This window comes from Meleagris gallopavo, chromosome 3, assembly GCF_905368555.1.
Source record: "Meleagris gallopavo chromosome 3, MGAL_WU_HG_1.1, whole genome shotgun sequence".
Taxonomy (NCBI): domain Eukaryota; kingdom Metazoa; phylum Chordata; class Aves; order Galliformes; family Phasianidae; genus Meleagris; species Meleagris gallopavo.
Genome location: NC_139406.1, coordinates 573,600 through 588,387, shown reverse-complemented (window position 1 = coordinate 588,387; position 14,788 = coordinate 573,600). Strand labels below are relative to the sequence as shown.

The 14,788-nt window shown below is 42.6% G+C and overlaps 1 protein-coding gene and 1 long non-coding RNA gene across 2 annotated transcripts; both read left to right on the top strand.

Moving 5' to 3' along the window:
- Positions 1 to 1,937: 1,937 nt before the first annotated feature.
- IGFBP1 (insulin like growth factor binding protein 1) lies at positions 1,938 to 8,289 on the top strand. The gene is made up of 4 exons (XM_085220007.1): positions 1,938 to 2,374; positions 4,180 to 4,358; positions 6,113 to 6,241; positions 7,389 to 8,289. The coding sequence occupies exons 1-4, from the start codon at positions 1,996 to 1,998 to the stop codon at positions 7,518 to 7,520; spliced, it is 819 nt and encodes a 272-aa protein (XP_085076133.1). The 5' UTR covers positions 1,938 to 1,995; the 3' UTR covers positions 7,521 to 8,289.
- LOC146544561 (uncharacterized) lies at positions 2,476 to 3,577 on the top strand. Its single transcript, XR_014882220.1, has 2 exons — positions 2,476 to 2,651; positions 3,380 to 3,577. It is a non-coding gene; the product is annotated as an uncharacterized LOC146544561 (long non-coding RNA).
- Positions 8,290 to 14,788: the final 6,499 nt, after the last annotated feature.

The following is a 14,788-nucleotide window of genomic DNA, read 5'->3' as shown; positions in this document are numbered from 1 at the left end:
AAAAACACCAATAACAAAAGTTTTAAAGAATGTGCTTTATATATATCACTAGGTGCAATTTCTTCTCAGTTCATGTTTTCTTTTTAAAAGCAAAGAAAGGAAAAATGCAGGAAAGGCAGTCACTCTGGAGCAGTCATTTTACAGGAAGTAAGCCTACGTAAGGCAGTCAGTAAAAGTATGATCCTGCATTCTGTTTCAATGAAGACTTTCAAAAGAGCAGAGAAATGTATAAGTAGGTTGCTCCAAAGAAACTACAGTAGATATAAAGAATAAAATAACACTACTTGGTAACATAGTCACCACTATTAGCTATGCATTTTCACCAGTGATAAACAAGAGCCTGCACACCAGCTGTGGTGATGCACTGGCACTGGCACCATCACCACTGCTGAAATGAGCCACTCTCCGCCTCATTGTGTGAATATCCACTGTTTGGTCTCGATAAATTTTCTGCAAGTGTCAATGAATATCAACGGGTTTCATTTTTTTTCCTGCAAAGAACTATTCAATTATACACCTTTGCTTCATACGCACTTCCATGTCAGAACACCATTTTGTCAGACTACCCCTCTGCTTCCTTATGTTGCATGGCAACAAGATTTAACAGAATATCAGTGCCATACCACCAACATCCACTTCTGATGTCATGGGTCAATATAATGAAATGGGAGGCATTACTTTCGGAGCAGCCCTTGTTGGCAAGTGAGCAAATGTATGCATATGCATTTACAAGTGCATATGAGATCGTCAGATCTCTGCACTTTTCAGATGGTTCTACATTTCATATACATAAACATGTATATATATGTGGTCCTTAATGCAAGGGTCTTTTTTTTTTTTTTTGCCTATTTTTTTTCTCTTTGAAGGAAGGAGAAAATAAAGTATATTTTTATATATTTACACCTCACACACTGATTGAAGAATCATCATTTTCCATTACAGATATACATGAAAAAATAAAAATAAAAAAGAAATAAAAAAAAAGGGAAATAACCATTAGAGCTTGAAAAGTCAAATTGCTGAATTTTTCTGCACAAATTGTCATGCCGTGGGTTCTCAGGCAGAGCCTACTCTCACTCACAGACATATGAAATCCAAAGAATTCTTTTAAAATGTTTTGTTCAGTATGCTTAAAAAGGCAAGTGAGTTTTAAGAGCTGCTATCTTTTGTGTATGGTGATTTTATTTTTTTTTAACTTTCCATGTCTGAAAAAGAAAATCAGTAAAAGACATAGTAGTAAAGTGAAAAAGTCTCTGTTGTGAAAGTCTGTAACCAATATGAATAATGCAAGAACTGAATTAAGATGTTAGGGAGTTAAAAATGCAGTCAATACTAAATTATAAATGAAAACTCTGGCTTCAATAATATAGAAACTAAAGTGAATAGTGAAACATGAAACAACACTACAATTCTGCTTCACTTTCACACTAACGACACATCCACAAATTAAAAAAAAAAAAAAAACTTATTAAAAAAAAAAAAACAGCAAAAAAAAACCCTCACACAACCAAAAATCATGCGACTTTAGGTAACTTGACAATGGAATTTGATGTTTCAAGCTCAATACATACCGCAAATACTAGGATAAAATTATCTGCTCCTGTATGCCAAAAACGGGAGCATTTCTGACGGGCAAAAAGGAAAGGGATGCGCCCACTCATTCATTACTCTCTGCCCGTTTCCCCTCCACCTCCCCAGCTTTTTTTTCCCTGATACCTATGCTAGGGAAGAGAGATGGGGGTGAGGGAATAAAGGCAATCCTGCACGTCTGGAAGAAAAAAAATAATAATAATAAAGGAGGAAAGTGAAAGGGGAGGAGAATAGCGGTCAGGAACTGGAACCTTCAGTGAAACGGCGTTTCTCTAGTTCAGATAATAGTTAACTCGAGGTTAAAGATTAATAGCCAGGCAAATGGCTGTATAAATGGCTCGCGGGATGTACGTATGTACCCTGCCTCCGGCTCCCCACGCCGAGGTGCGATCCCTCAGCAGCGACATGAACCGCCTGCGGTCCCTGCTGGGCCGCTGCTGGCTGCCGCCCCTGCTGCTGCCGGCGCTGCTGGGCCCTCGCCTCGTCGCCGCCGCATCCCCGCAGCCCCTGCACTGCGCGCCCTGCACGCAGGACAAGCTGGTCCTCTGCCCGCCCGTCGAGCCCGGCTGCCCGGAGACGGCTCGGCAGCCCGGCTGCGGCTGCTGCCAGACCTGCGCCCTCGGGCCGGGCCAGTCGTGCGGGGTCTACACGACTCGCTGCCGCCACGGTCTTCGCTGCCGCGTCCCGTCGGGGGTGAGCCGGCCCCTCTCCGCCCTCATCCAGGGCCAAGGAAAGTGCCTGCCCGCCAGCCAAGCCGGAGGGACGCGCTCAGCTGAGCCAGCAGGTAGGGACCGACCGCGACCGCGCTCCGTCGGGGGGGCTGGGAACCGACGGGTCTGCGGTGACAGCGCTGCGGGAACAGCGAGACGGGAGCTTGGGAGGATGGACAAAGATATGCAGGCGTTGGAAGCATAGGAAATGAGGATGAGAATGTGCTCAGATGGGTGTGAGGTGAAGCATCCTGTTGCGGATCCAGGAGATGCTCAGAGAAGGCTTTTATGCCCCAGGCGCAAGCAGGAAACCACTGAAGCAACGGGAGGATGCAGACTATTCACAGTAAGGTTTGTGGAACTGTAGTTTGTTTTCCTTTAGTAGTAAGGAGTAACTAGAGTAGGTCAAATGCTTTTGCGACTTTTTCGATGGACACCTCCAAAAGTCTTGATAGAGAATGAAAATACCTAAGCAGATTTTGTGTTTGGATTCATTTTAAGAATGAAATGCATCTTAAATAGTGCATTACTAACTTAATTGTCTTTGAGCTTAAAGACTTATCAAGCATCTTACTTTAAATGCTGACCAAGAACTTCTTCAGTGTTATTTCGTTACTATAGTATTTATTATCATTTTTTGCCATCATTGTGGCCATGTTCGTGTAGTGATGGTAAGGCAACTCAATAACATTAGAAAAATATTCATGGTTGAATCAAAATAGTACTTACCATTAGTGGTAGTAAATTGAGATTATACTGTACTAAACTGAGGGGTTAAGATTCCATCAGTTAGAAAGATATAACAGTCTCATTCTTCATTTTAATCATTTTTTTTTTTTCCCCTGAACAGCATCAAAAGGGGGAAAAAAAAAAAAGGATTATTTTTGGTCACCGTATGATTAATTTACAGCCTTGATCCAACAAGTTATTAATGCACGTCTAACATTATGAGTTCTTGCAATTGCTAAAAGCTTCTTTTGCTCTCAGCAAAAGTCTCTAACTTAGGTACAGGCACAGGGGCCATGCTCAGGCAAACACAAAAAGTTTCTTCCATTCCCTGACTATTCAATTCACTGCAGGCCAAGGTGAGCATCTGCCAGCTCCTGTGAATTGCTACCCACTGTTAAATGTGAGGCAAGCCACAGAACAAAGAACAGGATACCATGAATTCAAGTCTGGACCAAATCACCTCCTAACTAAAAATTGAAACTCATCATACTGATTAAAAAAAATAAAATAAAATAAAATAAAATAAAATAAAATAAAATAAAATAAAAGTTTCTCTCAAGACTCTCTGCATCTAGCAAAGCAACTACAACCCCCTGTGGTCAAGAAAGATTTTCCATTTCTGACAGAATGTCTGCAGCCTAATCTTTAGGAGTGGAGTGATTCCAAATCATAGAATCACAGAATCCTTAGAGTTGGAAGGGACATTTAAAGGTCACCTAGTCCAATTCCCCTACAGTGAACAGGGACATCCACAGCTAGGTCAGGTTGCTCAGGGCCTGGTCCAGCCTCGCCTTGAATGTCTCCGGGGACAGGACTTCCACCACATCTCTGGGCAACCTGTTCCAGTGCCTCACCACCCTCACTGTAAAAGCCTTTTCCTTATATCCAACCTACATCTACCCTCTTTAAGTTTGAAACCATTTCTCCATGTCCAAATATGACTTTACAACAAAAGGTTTAATGTAAGTTATTTCTTCTCCAGCTGAAGTGGATCTCTTGGAGATATTAATTTTTTTTCTAGGGATTTGGGGGGTGTGAGGGTGTGTGAGGGTCAGTCTTCCTCTTTCTTTTTTTTTTTAACCTTTTTCCTTTGGAGAAATAAGTGCTAAAGGTCACTGCAGATATTCACCTTAATAAAATTCCTTTCCAGATTCTACCGAGTCTGAGGATATATCTTTAGAAAGCTCTGAAATGACACAGGATCAGATGCTGAGCTATCAGTTGATGTTTCCCATAAGCCAGGACAAATCCATCCCTCGGAATTTCATCACTGTATATGAAAACATGAAAGCAAAGAGAATATTTGAACTCAAGAAATGGAAAGAACAGGTGAGTGGGTTTTTTTGCAAGCGTTTCAGAGACCATTTCAGTTGATGCCACTGATTCTGACTACAGAATGAAAGTGTGCATGGAACTCTGATAGCAGTTCTAGCCCCAACATCAAGACGCTGTTATTTTGGGTACCTAGTAAACAGACTTCTCTAGAAATGCCTTCCTGAGATGCTTGAGAAACATGCAGAGTAGCAGTAAGTGTAAAAATAGGCAGGCATCAGATATGTTCTATACAGAGTCCTTGCAGAGGCTGAATCTTGCTCTGCAATTAACATCAGATGATTGCGTGGTTCCTTAATTTCTGGAAACCCATCCTACAATCTTACACTTCTTTCTTGTTTTAGTCAGAAAAATAAAAGGCATTTGTGCTTTGCCTATTGATCAGTGAAGTAAAAAGGAGTAATTACGTACAAATATTGATGAGACACCAATACAAAACAAAACGTATTTCTTTCTGTTCACTAGCAAATAGATGCACGTGAAAAGACAGAAAGCTCAGCAATTAAAGTACCCTTTTACCTTCCCTACTGTAAAGCAGCAGTGAGCAAACAGGTTCTTGTTCCACTTGAGGGCGCCAGAGAACCACGTTTAGTGCAGTGCCAGGCAGCGTGCTTAACCACGCCGTGTGGCGTTGAATGGCATTGATGCACAACAGAATTCTATTTTCATAATATTCACAAAAAAAATGGAGGGAAACAAACGAACAATCGAAAAACTAAAAAATCCGTCTGCACATCCAGAGCAGAAGCAGTCATTTAGTTTGGACTACTATATATTAAGGGCTATTGGTTACAATTCTGTCTCCAAAACCTCTACTTTCCGACCCAGAGCAACAGAAAAGCCCACTGAACAGAACAGTTTATGTGAAGGGAGGTCTTGAAAAAGAAGGGGATGAAATTAATTTCACTCCCAAGTAAAAATATTTGTTCAGTCACTTCTCCCCATTCAGTATGTTACTGTTAATGCAATAGTTATAATGCAGTGACAGAAAGTAAAGAGGAGAGGAGAGGAGAGGAGAGGAGAGGAGAGGAGAGGAGGAGAGGAGAGGAGAGGAGAGGAGAGGAGAGGAGAGGAGAGGAGAGGAGAGGAGAGGAGAGGAGAGGAGAGGAGAGGAGAGGAGAGGAGAGGAGAGGAGAGGAGGAGAGGAGAGGAGGAGAGGAGAGGAGAGGAGAGGAGAGGAGAAAGAAAAAGGTGAACATAGTTAACGATGCAAACAGATCTTCAGTCCCAGTCAGAGGTACTTTGGGTCTGAGTCTCAGAGTCATTGCAGTGCTCTCCGTTCTGATCTGGTAACAGCCACGTGTTACACAAAAGATAACATTCAGATGTTTGTTCTCACACTGTCTATATATGTTTTGCACCTATTCTCCGTACATCAACACAACACAGGACCATGGCAACCCACAAAACATGGCCAGCCTCACGTACACAAGCCTTCTTACTTGCAGCTCCCCATAATAGGAGATACTGTACTCTCAGAGTAGTAATGTGTTTACTCAGTACAGGTTAAGTTTCCTTGTGTAGCAATTTAAGGACTTCAATCGTCATGTTTCTGAGGGCAGAAAATACCTCAAAGAATGAAAACAAAAGCCTAAATGCAACGCTAGAGTTTTCTGGCCACACTCCTCTTGGAACATGTAGGAACTTCATGCAAATCAGTGTTATATGCTGCAGATTATGGGACTAATAAATACTTACAGCTTTTTGCTAGCTTTATATTGATCACTTTTTGTTTGCTTGGTTCTCTGCAGGGACCTTGTCAGAAGGAGCTCTATAGAGCTCTGTATAAATTGGCAAAGGTTCAGCAGAGAAGTGGAGGGGACATTTACAAATTCTATTTACCCAACTGCAACAAGAATGGATTTTACCACAGCAAACAGGTATGTACTTTTTTCCTGTCTGCTCACAGCAGCATTGCAATGAATCTGGCACAGACAATTCTTTCACAACCCTCTGCTCCCAAGCTCACAAGTTTGCAGCTGCTGGAAAACGGTTGTGAAAATAGGATACTTAGTAGTGGGAACAGATGGTAGTCCTCTTAAAAGTGAGTGCATGCTCAGCATTGACAAAAAATGGAGGCAGAAGTCTTCTTTATTCACAGAACAGGTGTACGCAAAGCCTTTCTAAAACATTTTGACCCTGTCTCTTCTCAGACCAAGTCAAACTCCATGCATCCAGTTTGTTAGCATATTCACAGCCAATGCTAATCCATGATATCCATCATACTGCATGTGTTGTTAAGTGCATATGTAATAATCACTATGGAGATGGAAGGATCCCAGCTCTCACATTAAAGAACACTTGCAATGACAAAATTCTCTGGAGCAAGATTAGCTCTTTGAAATTATATTGAAAAAAGTATTGATTTGTACTCCCTTTAGATTACTTTACTGATAATGCCTATACCCATTATAATATTTGCAGAAGCCACCACTTCTGCACTGAGGGAAATCTGTATAGTTAACTAAAGCTTAAATCAAACTGTTGTAGCCATAGGCCATACACAACAATTGCATAGGTTTGCATAAATCTGTGTCACCAAGACATTGTTTTAGAACGTGGCACCAGCGTGTGACTCATTGTCACCTGGGATATAACCAGGCATACAGAGAAACCTGTTTAACTCCCCAGCTAAAGAAAGAATCCCATTTCCCTCCATGTGTGAAGAGCCAGCCTGTCAAGCCATTCCTTTCACCTCTCTACCTTACACATTCTGCCTTCCATCAGTTTATCTTACTGGAAGATACGGCTATTCTGTATTACCAGGTAGCAAGGAGTGGGCATATTGTCTGAAGTCTGTAGCTGTTGTTGAAGCAGCTAAGCTCAAATCAAGACTCCATAACCAAGTGTGTTGGTTAGAGGTTCTGTCAGAGAGGTATCACTATATTCAAAATGGGTCCATGCACTGCACTTCTGGAGCTTTCAGTTCTAGTGCTGTTCAACACCTCTGTTCGTAGTATCCTATAGTGAATTTTTTGCTGACAATTGCTTATCCTGGGTTTTGATTAACTTTCTTAATAATCCTAGTGTGAAACTTCACTGGATGGAGAGTCTGCTGGGTGCTGGTGTGTCTATCCAAAAAATGGAATAAAAATTCCTGGATCCCCAGAAGTGAAAGGAGACTCTGATTGCCAACAGTACCTCAGATCAGAAGAATAAAACTGGTCACATTCATTTACACCAGGTTCTACGTGGAGCTTGAACTTATCAGGAGCCATTTCAGGCAGGAGATATTCCAGGAAGGTAGTTGCAGGCTCACGGGCAGCCCCACAAAATAGCTCTTTTACTGTACTGGCATTACTTAGATGCAAAATTGACAGATACTACAACTGCAAGATCGAGTCCTGCAGCCTTGTATGTCATGTTTGCATAATATCAGAAATGCTCTCATATGTAAAGCTGTTGAGTTATTTATTTTATGAGCGTGTTTTTGTCTGTGTTCTTACTAATTTATATTCTTAAACACTTCATAACTTTATATGTAAATAGTTAGTATTATTGCCCTTAAATATATGTGTGTTACGTTGGAGAAATGATACTACTTAAAACTTCAAATGACATAAGTCTGTTGAGAAAAAAGGTTTGTAAGCTTGCATTTTTGTACTATGTATTTATAGACGTAAAACGGAATTTTAAAAAATAGCTTTCAGTAGGGGACGTGCTTTGGAACTAATTTAAAACTTGTTTTGTTTATTTATCATGTTGCTTTGGCACCTCTGTTTCAATGTCAAGCTGTTTCTTAAAAAAGAAAGTCTAAACCTTGATTATACGCTGAAGCTCATGATGGGACAGTATTTGTTTCTGTTTTCCACATGTATCAGGATATATAGCAAAACAACAGGATATTCTGTGCCACAAATGTAAATTATTCACATGTTGACATTATCATGTTATTTAAGATAAGTTATTAAATAATTTCTTCTACAAAGCTCCAGTGTCTGACTTTTTGCTGTGCAGCACAGAGCCTTCTGAAACTGGTAACTAGGTTACCTGGGAGACCAACTTCCACCTCTACAATTTCCTTTGAGGTAGATGTAAAGAGCAATAATGTCTACCCTGAGCTCTCCAGAGAAAACAATCCCATTTTTCTCAGCTGCACCTCATAAGACTTTTGTTCCCGATCCTTCATCCATTTTGTTTCTCATCCTTTGGACATCCTCCAGGGCCTCAGTGTCTTGTAGCAAGGGGCTAAGACTGAATGCAGTACTTGAGGTTCAGCCTCACTAATTCCTGAGCACTGGGGGAAGACCACTTCCCTCGTGCTGCTGACCTTGCTACTTCTCATACAAGCCAGGATGCCGTTGGCCTTCTTCGCCACCTGGGCACACTGCTGTCTCATGTCCACTATGAACCCCGGATCCTTTTCTGTCACACAGCTTTTCAGACACTTGGCCTAAGCTATTAGTGTTGCATGGGATTGTTGTGACCAAAGTGCAAGACCCAGCACTTGATCCTAGTCAGTCTCATACAACTGGCCTCATCCCATCCATCTAGCTTATCCAGATCCCTCTGTAGAGCCTTCCTACCCTCAAGCAGATCAACCCTCCTTCCATCTTCTTGTCAACTTCAAATTTAGTGATGATGTACTCAATCCCCTCATCCAGATATTCAATAAAGATATTAAACAAGACTAGCTGCAGTACCTATCCCTGGACATCACCACTTGTGACCAGTCACCAGCTGGATTTAACTCCACTCACCATCTCTTTTTGGGCCCAACAATCCCAGTAGTTTTTATCCAGCTAAGAGTATACCTATCTAAGCCATGAGCTGCCAGCTTCTCTAGGAGAATGCTGTGGGAGACAGTAACAATGGCCTTATTAAAGACTTCTCTAGGTTGAACAAACCAACGAATTTCAGCCACTCCTCAAATGTCTTCCCTTCTAGAACCTTCACCACCTTTGTAGCATTCCTCTGGATGCTCTTTAATAGTTTTATGTACATTTTGTGTTGTGGCGTCTGGGGGCTCCAGGCCTGCAGTACTGTGTCCACGCCTGGAGCCCCGAGTATAAGAAAGACATGGAGCTCTTGGAGTGGGTCCAGAGGAGGGCCACTAAGATGATCAGAGGGCTGGAGCAGCTCTCCTAGAGGAAAGGTTGAGGGAACTGGGCTTGTTTAGCCTGGAGAAGAGAAGGCTGCAGGGAGACCTCATGGTGGCCTTCCAGTACTTGAAGGGAGCGGATAAACAGGAGGGGGAACGGCTGTTTGTGAGGGTGGGTGGTGATAGGAAAAGGGGGAATGGTTTTAAACTGAGACAGGGGAGGTTTAGGTTGGATATGAGGAGGAAGTTTTTCACCCAGAGGGTGGTGAGGCACTGGAACAGGTTGCCCAAGGAGGCTGTGGATGCCCCATCCCTGCAGGCATTCAAGGCCAGGCTGGATGTGGCTCTGGGCAGCCTGGGCTGCTGGTTGGCGACCCTGCACATAGCAGGGGGGTTGAAACAAGATGATCATTGTGGCCCTTTTTAACCCAAGCCATTCTATGATTCTAAGATTCTATGATTCTACGTCCAAAACTGCACAGAGTAGATGGGTGTCACATTCATAACTCCATCTGACTGAGACGTAGTTGACAGGGACTGTTGATAAATGATGAAAAATGGCTTGGCAATCACTTCTGCCAGCTTCCTCAGTGTCCTCGGGTGGATCCCATCTGGCTCCACAGACCTTGCGACAGTCTAGGTGGAGCAGCAGGTCACTAGCTGCTTGCTCCTGACTTGTGGGGCATTTATTCTGCTCCTCATCCTTGTCTCCCAGGTCAGGGAGCTGATCACTCTGAGGACTAGTACTGGCCTGACTTTTCAAGGCAGAAGCCAAGAACATATTGAATACCTCAAAGTTTTCCTCATTCTTGGTAGCAGTGTTCCCCCACTGCATCCAATAAAGGATGGAAATTCTCCTTTGCTCTTCTTTTCTTAATGTATTTGTAAAAACCTTTTTTGTTATGTTTAACAACAGCAGCCAGATTAAATTCTATCTGGGCTTTCTCCATTCTAATTTTTCTCACTGCATATCCTAGCAACATCATTGTATTCTCACAAGTTGCCTGCCCCTTCTTCCAGAGGTGGTAAACTTTCTTTTTTTCCTGAAGTCTCAGTGAAAGCTCCCTGTTCAGCCAGGCCGGTCTTCTTCCACATCAGCTGCCCACAAAGTCATAGTTTTCTTGCTGCACAATGGCTTCTAGATACTCCTGTCTGTTACCCATGTTGTGTGCACTGGTGTAGATGTACTTCAGCTGAGCTATTGATCTCACCCTCAACCCTGGAATGCTGCCCCTAGGCTCTTCTCTATTGAGCCTGTTTCATCCCCTTCCCCATTCAAACATAGCTGAAAGCCCTCTTAATGAGCCCTGCCATGAATCCTTTCCCTCTTTGAGACAGATGAATGTTATCTGTTGCCCGCAGGCCCAGTGCTGTATAAACTGCTCCACGATAAAAAAAATAACAATAATTAAAAAAATCCATCAATGACAACAGCCACTTAGCCATGTGTTGATTTTTCCCTGCTATTGATATTTTGAAGGGATTGAGGAAAACACTACCTGTCCTCCCACTCCTTCAGCTATTCACCTCAGAGCCCTAAAGTCCCTTTTCTTAGCCATTAAAATTCTCTCTGTAGCTTCTTCAATGCTGACGTGAACAATCAAAAGCAAGTAATAACTGGAGGGCCAAATCAAACCAGGGAGCCAACTGGAGGGCCAAATCTTTGTAATGTCACTGAGCTGGGTACCAAATAGGCAGCAGACTTCATTTTTTTACTCTTCTTTTGTTCTTGGCAGAGGGAATCTTAAGGCATCGGGTTGACTGACTCACCCTAGACAACTCCCTGGATGGATATTCATCAACGGCCTCGTTTCCCCATCCTTCAAGTTCCAGAACTTCGCACCTCTTGTGTAAGCTGTGTAAGCTGGAAAGGTGAGGGAGACTGGAAGGAGGTTCACCTGTCACTCCACACAGGGTCCTTGTTTCCATTCAGTCCTCCTTCTGTCTGATGGCAAGAAAGGAGAGGACTAATTGTGGAGTGGCTCTCCTGGTGCATTTCCTGCAGAGCTGGCAGGATGTGATTCAATTAAACTGGTGTGGGAGTTAGGAAATCCCAGAGGTGGTAACAGGCTGCACCAACTCTCCCTGAGAAAAGGTACAGAGAAGAGAGGATAACATTTTTAAAAGCTTAAATGGAAGAAAGCTCAGGAAAAAAAAAAAAAAAAAAAAAAAAGAAAAAAAAAAGTGCCTGTTTCTTGAGATGAGTTTTAGGTTTGAAATGGGAGTGGGAACTGCTGTGCAGTAACTGCGAAGCTCACGCGTGTAGATCTCCGTTCTGTGCATTACAGTTCTATGGCATCACATGTACTTGTCAAACGTGCTGACTGTATCTACCCACTGGTGTTAGCTGCTCCTATTGAAGTCTAATAAACAAACTTACTGCCCTAGATTTGAAATTATAGATATGCTACTGAGCTGCTTGGTGAAGTGTTTTGAGATCTTTCCAAGAAAAGTACTGCAAAGGCAGTTGGTAGCATTAATTATGAATAATTAAAAGACTAACCTCACTGTAATGAATTATAATGAGACCTGGTTAAAACTTCATTGTAAAACAGTATTCACTGTGTCAAAATGCTTGGTAATCACTTGCATCAAAATAATTAAAAAACAGCAGATTGTGGCAGAATCTTAGAGTGTTTTCATGGAGCCTGCCCACAGCACTGAGCAGTAGTCAGATAGATTTTCTAAGGGAAAATGGCGAGGAGAGGAGGGGAAATTGTATGCTTCCAGCTGCAGCACCTAAAACCACTGACTTCTCACATCATCAGCCTTGCATAGAGATGATCACTAAATAGCAGAAATTGGTTCTTTTTGTGGGGATTGATACAGGTAGGAGAAAAATGTATCAATAATTATGAATAGCGCAGTCTATTTCCAGTATAGTGGACACCTACTTCTAATAATTGCAGGGTGGCAAATTCCCATCCTAGTTGCAAGAAATTACTTTTTTGGGGAGGGGTGTTAGGGAACTCTTTCCTATAATTTTACCACCAGGAACACAAGCTGCTTCATACAACATTTGGGCACGGGCACAGACTGATTTCTTAGAAGGTCTTCTTACACCCTAATGAAAACAGCAGGGGATGGGTGCCTCCTTATCTGCAATCTGGCCTTATGTGACATCTTGCCAGGACTCAGGAGAGGTCTCTGATGAACTGCTGTAGGCTTAGGCCTGACTCTTCTGCATAGTGGGATTAGGACTAATGCAAGGAGGCAAAGAATGCAAATTCTCTCCCCTTGGGAGTTCTGCAAGGAGCCTGTCCTATGTTCAGGCCAAAGATGTCGTGCACTGTGATTTCCATGATTGTTATTATCAGTCTCAGTAAGAAGATGAAAAAAATATCAAAGATCTGTCATTTCCTTTTTTTTTTTTTTTTTAATTATTATTTGTCTGACTGTGGGGCTGTTTTTGTTGTTGTTGTTGTTGTTTGTTTCATTTTGTTTTTTTAACATGTATCACCTCCAGGATAGTACAAGTCCCTAATGTGATGGCAAGCTGATCCTTGTGGGAATATCTAGGAAAACAGAGAAGGTACTGCAGGATGATCTGAGCAGCTCAGGTCACCTGAAGGGCAGCTGGATGTCCAAAGAGAATATACTGCTCCTCCTGTTGTTTTTTCTGCCTGCCTTCACACCCTCTTCTAGTCCTTCCACCCCACTTGAAATAAATTAACTGGTGGGAAGACATAAGGTAAGCATCGGTAATGTTTGGTTCATGTTATCTGGGAACACTACCTAGTCTGTGCTTCCTTCTGCCAAAACCTGGCTGTATTTGTTGCAGCAGGATTTCTTCCAACCACTCCTCCTGCTGCTGGCCTACTGCCAACTGCAAAATGCTCGTGGCAAAGAAATGAGGTCACTGTAAATTTTTTACTTACCTTTTCCCTCAAATCTGCCCAAGAATACCTGCCTAGCATTGGTGTCCAGTCATACTGAGCCAGTTATGCTCATCGCTTTGAGGTAAAGTGGAAAAATTAATGTTGTTTAGCGCTGGGGGGGGATTACTTGGGGCAAAGACAGGTCCTGGGCTTTTTATTTAAAAACATTTTATTTTTTATGGACCAATTACTTCACGCAGTTATCGGGTACTGCATTGAGAAGCAGGCAGAGACACAAAACGCACGGGAAAATGTGAGTTATGAGTAACCTGACCAACACCTAACTGTGTTTGGCACATTTGCTTTTCTTGAAGACTTGTGTGGATGGTACACAACAAATAACATGAGAGCAGAATGAGGGAAGTAGGGTGATATTTCACCACGTATCACCTAGTCACCTTTCAGTAATGAGGAGATAAAGAAGGGCAGGATCTGACGGGAACACTGCCAGTTAGTTATGTATTATCAGACAGTACAGCAGGTCTATCAGCAAACAAGGGCTTTATTTATCTCCCGTCATTTCCCCCTCCTCTCCTGTGGTGCAAAGTCCACCTGCAGGTATTCTAATCCAAAGGCCCTGGGAAAGAGGCAATTTCCAGGGGGACTGGTGGGATTCGCTTTCTTCCTCTGTATTTTGTTATGGCCTGCATCTTCTGTTTGTTGCTGCTCCAACAGCTGAGCCCTCCCCATCTGGCTTCAGCAAGGGAGCAGGGAAAGAAGAGCGGTGGCATGTCACTGTTAGCAGGGTAGCAGCAGCCATGGAAATACGCAGCAAGATCTCAGGGCTGAAGTTTGCATGCAGCACCCCCAGGGTAAAGCAGCAATCAGCTTTTCAAGCTCAGCCAGTTCAACAGGCGCAAGTTACGGGATGTGTAGCAGATGCAGGAAACACACCTTCACCTTGAATATTCTCCACGTGGCATAACCAGGCAAAAATAGCCTCTGTTCTCCAATTGCAGGAAGCTAAGGAAACACACACTCAGCCTGGCTCCCATAATTAAACTCTCCCACTACCCCACTTCTGGAATGCCCTACTGCACATGGCAGTGGGAAACAGTCCTTCCCCATGACATCTTGTTCAGCTTGACAGAAGTTTTTAGTGGAAATCTCAGCTGCTCTCTGCAGCAATAACTTTACTGCCTTTCCATCACCACTCATGGAGAGCACAGTGGGGTGAAATTAGCAGTATGACAGAGAAAGGCTCTCAAGGAATTTGGATGGGTCAGCAGAAGTGGAAACTCAGGACGCATACCTCAGGACAAGCATTCTGCAAGGATAAACTGAGATTCGCAGCATCATCCTTTGCTTCTGCTAATACCTGGACTCCTTTTTTTCTGCTACTTTCAGCCTTGAAGTCATTTATGTTTTTAAATATATATGCAGGGTAAAAGCAAAAAGAAAGGTGTACATGTTTCCATAGCCGCAAAAGAGAGCCGCAAGAAATTATAAAACATAAAATGATAGAATTTTAAAACTGAAAGTTCTTCTACTGAACAACCAATTTTATC

Excerpts from the sequence above, each read along its gene's own strand:
- IGFBP1 (XM_085220007.1), top strand. The coding sequence starts at position 1,996 with ATGAACCGCCTGCGGTCCCTGCTGGGCCGCTGCTGGCTGCCGCCCCTG. Across the intron at positions 2,375-4,179 it reads GCGCTCAGCTGAGCCAGCAG|ATTCTACCGAGTCTGAGGAT; the intron begins GTAGGGACCGAC and ends ATTCCTTTCCAG. Across the intron at positions 4,359-6,112 it reads TCAAGAAATGGAAAGAACAG|GGACCTTGTCAGAAGGAGCT; the intron begins GTGAGTGGGTTT and ends GGTTCTCTGCAG.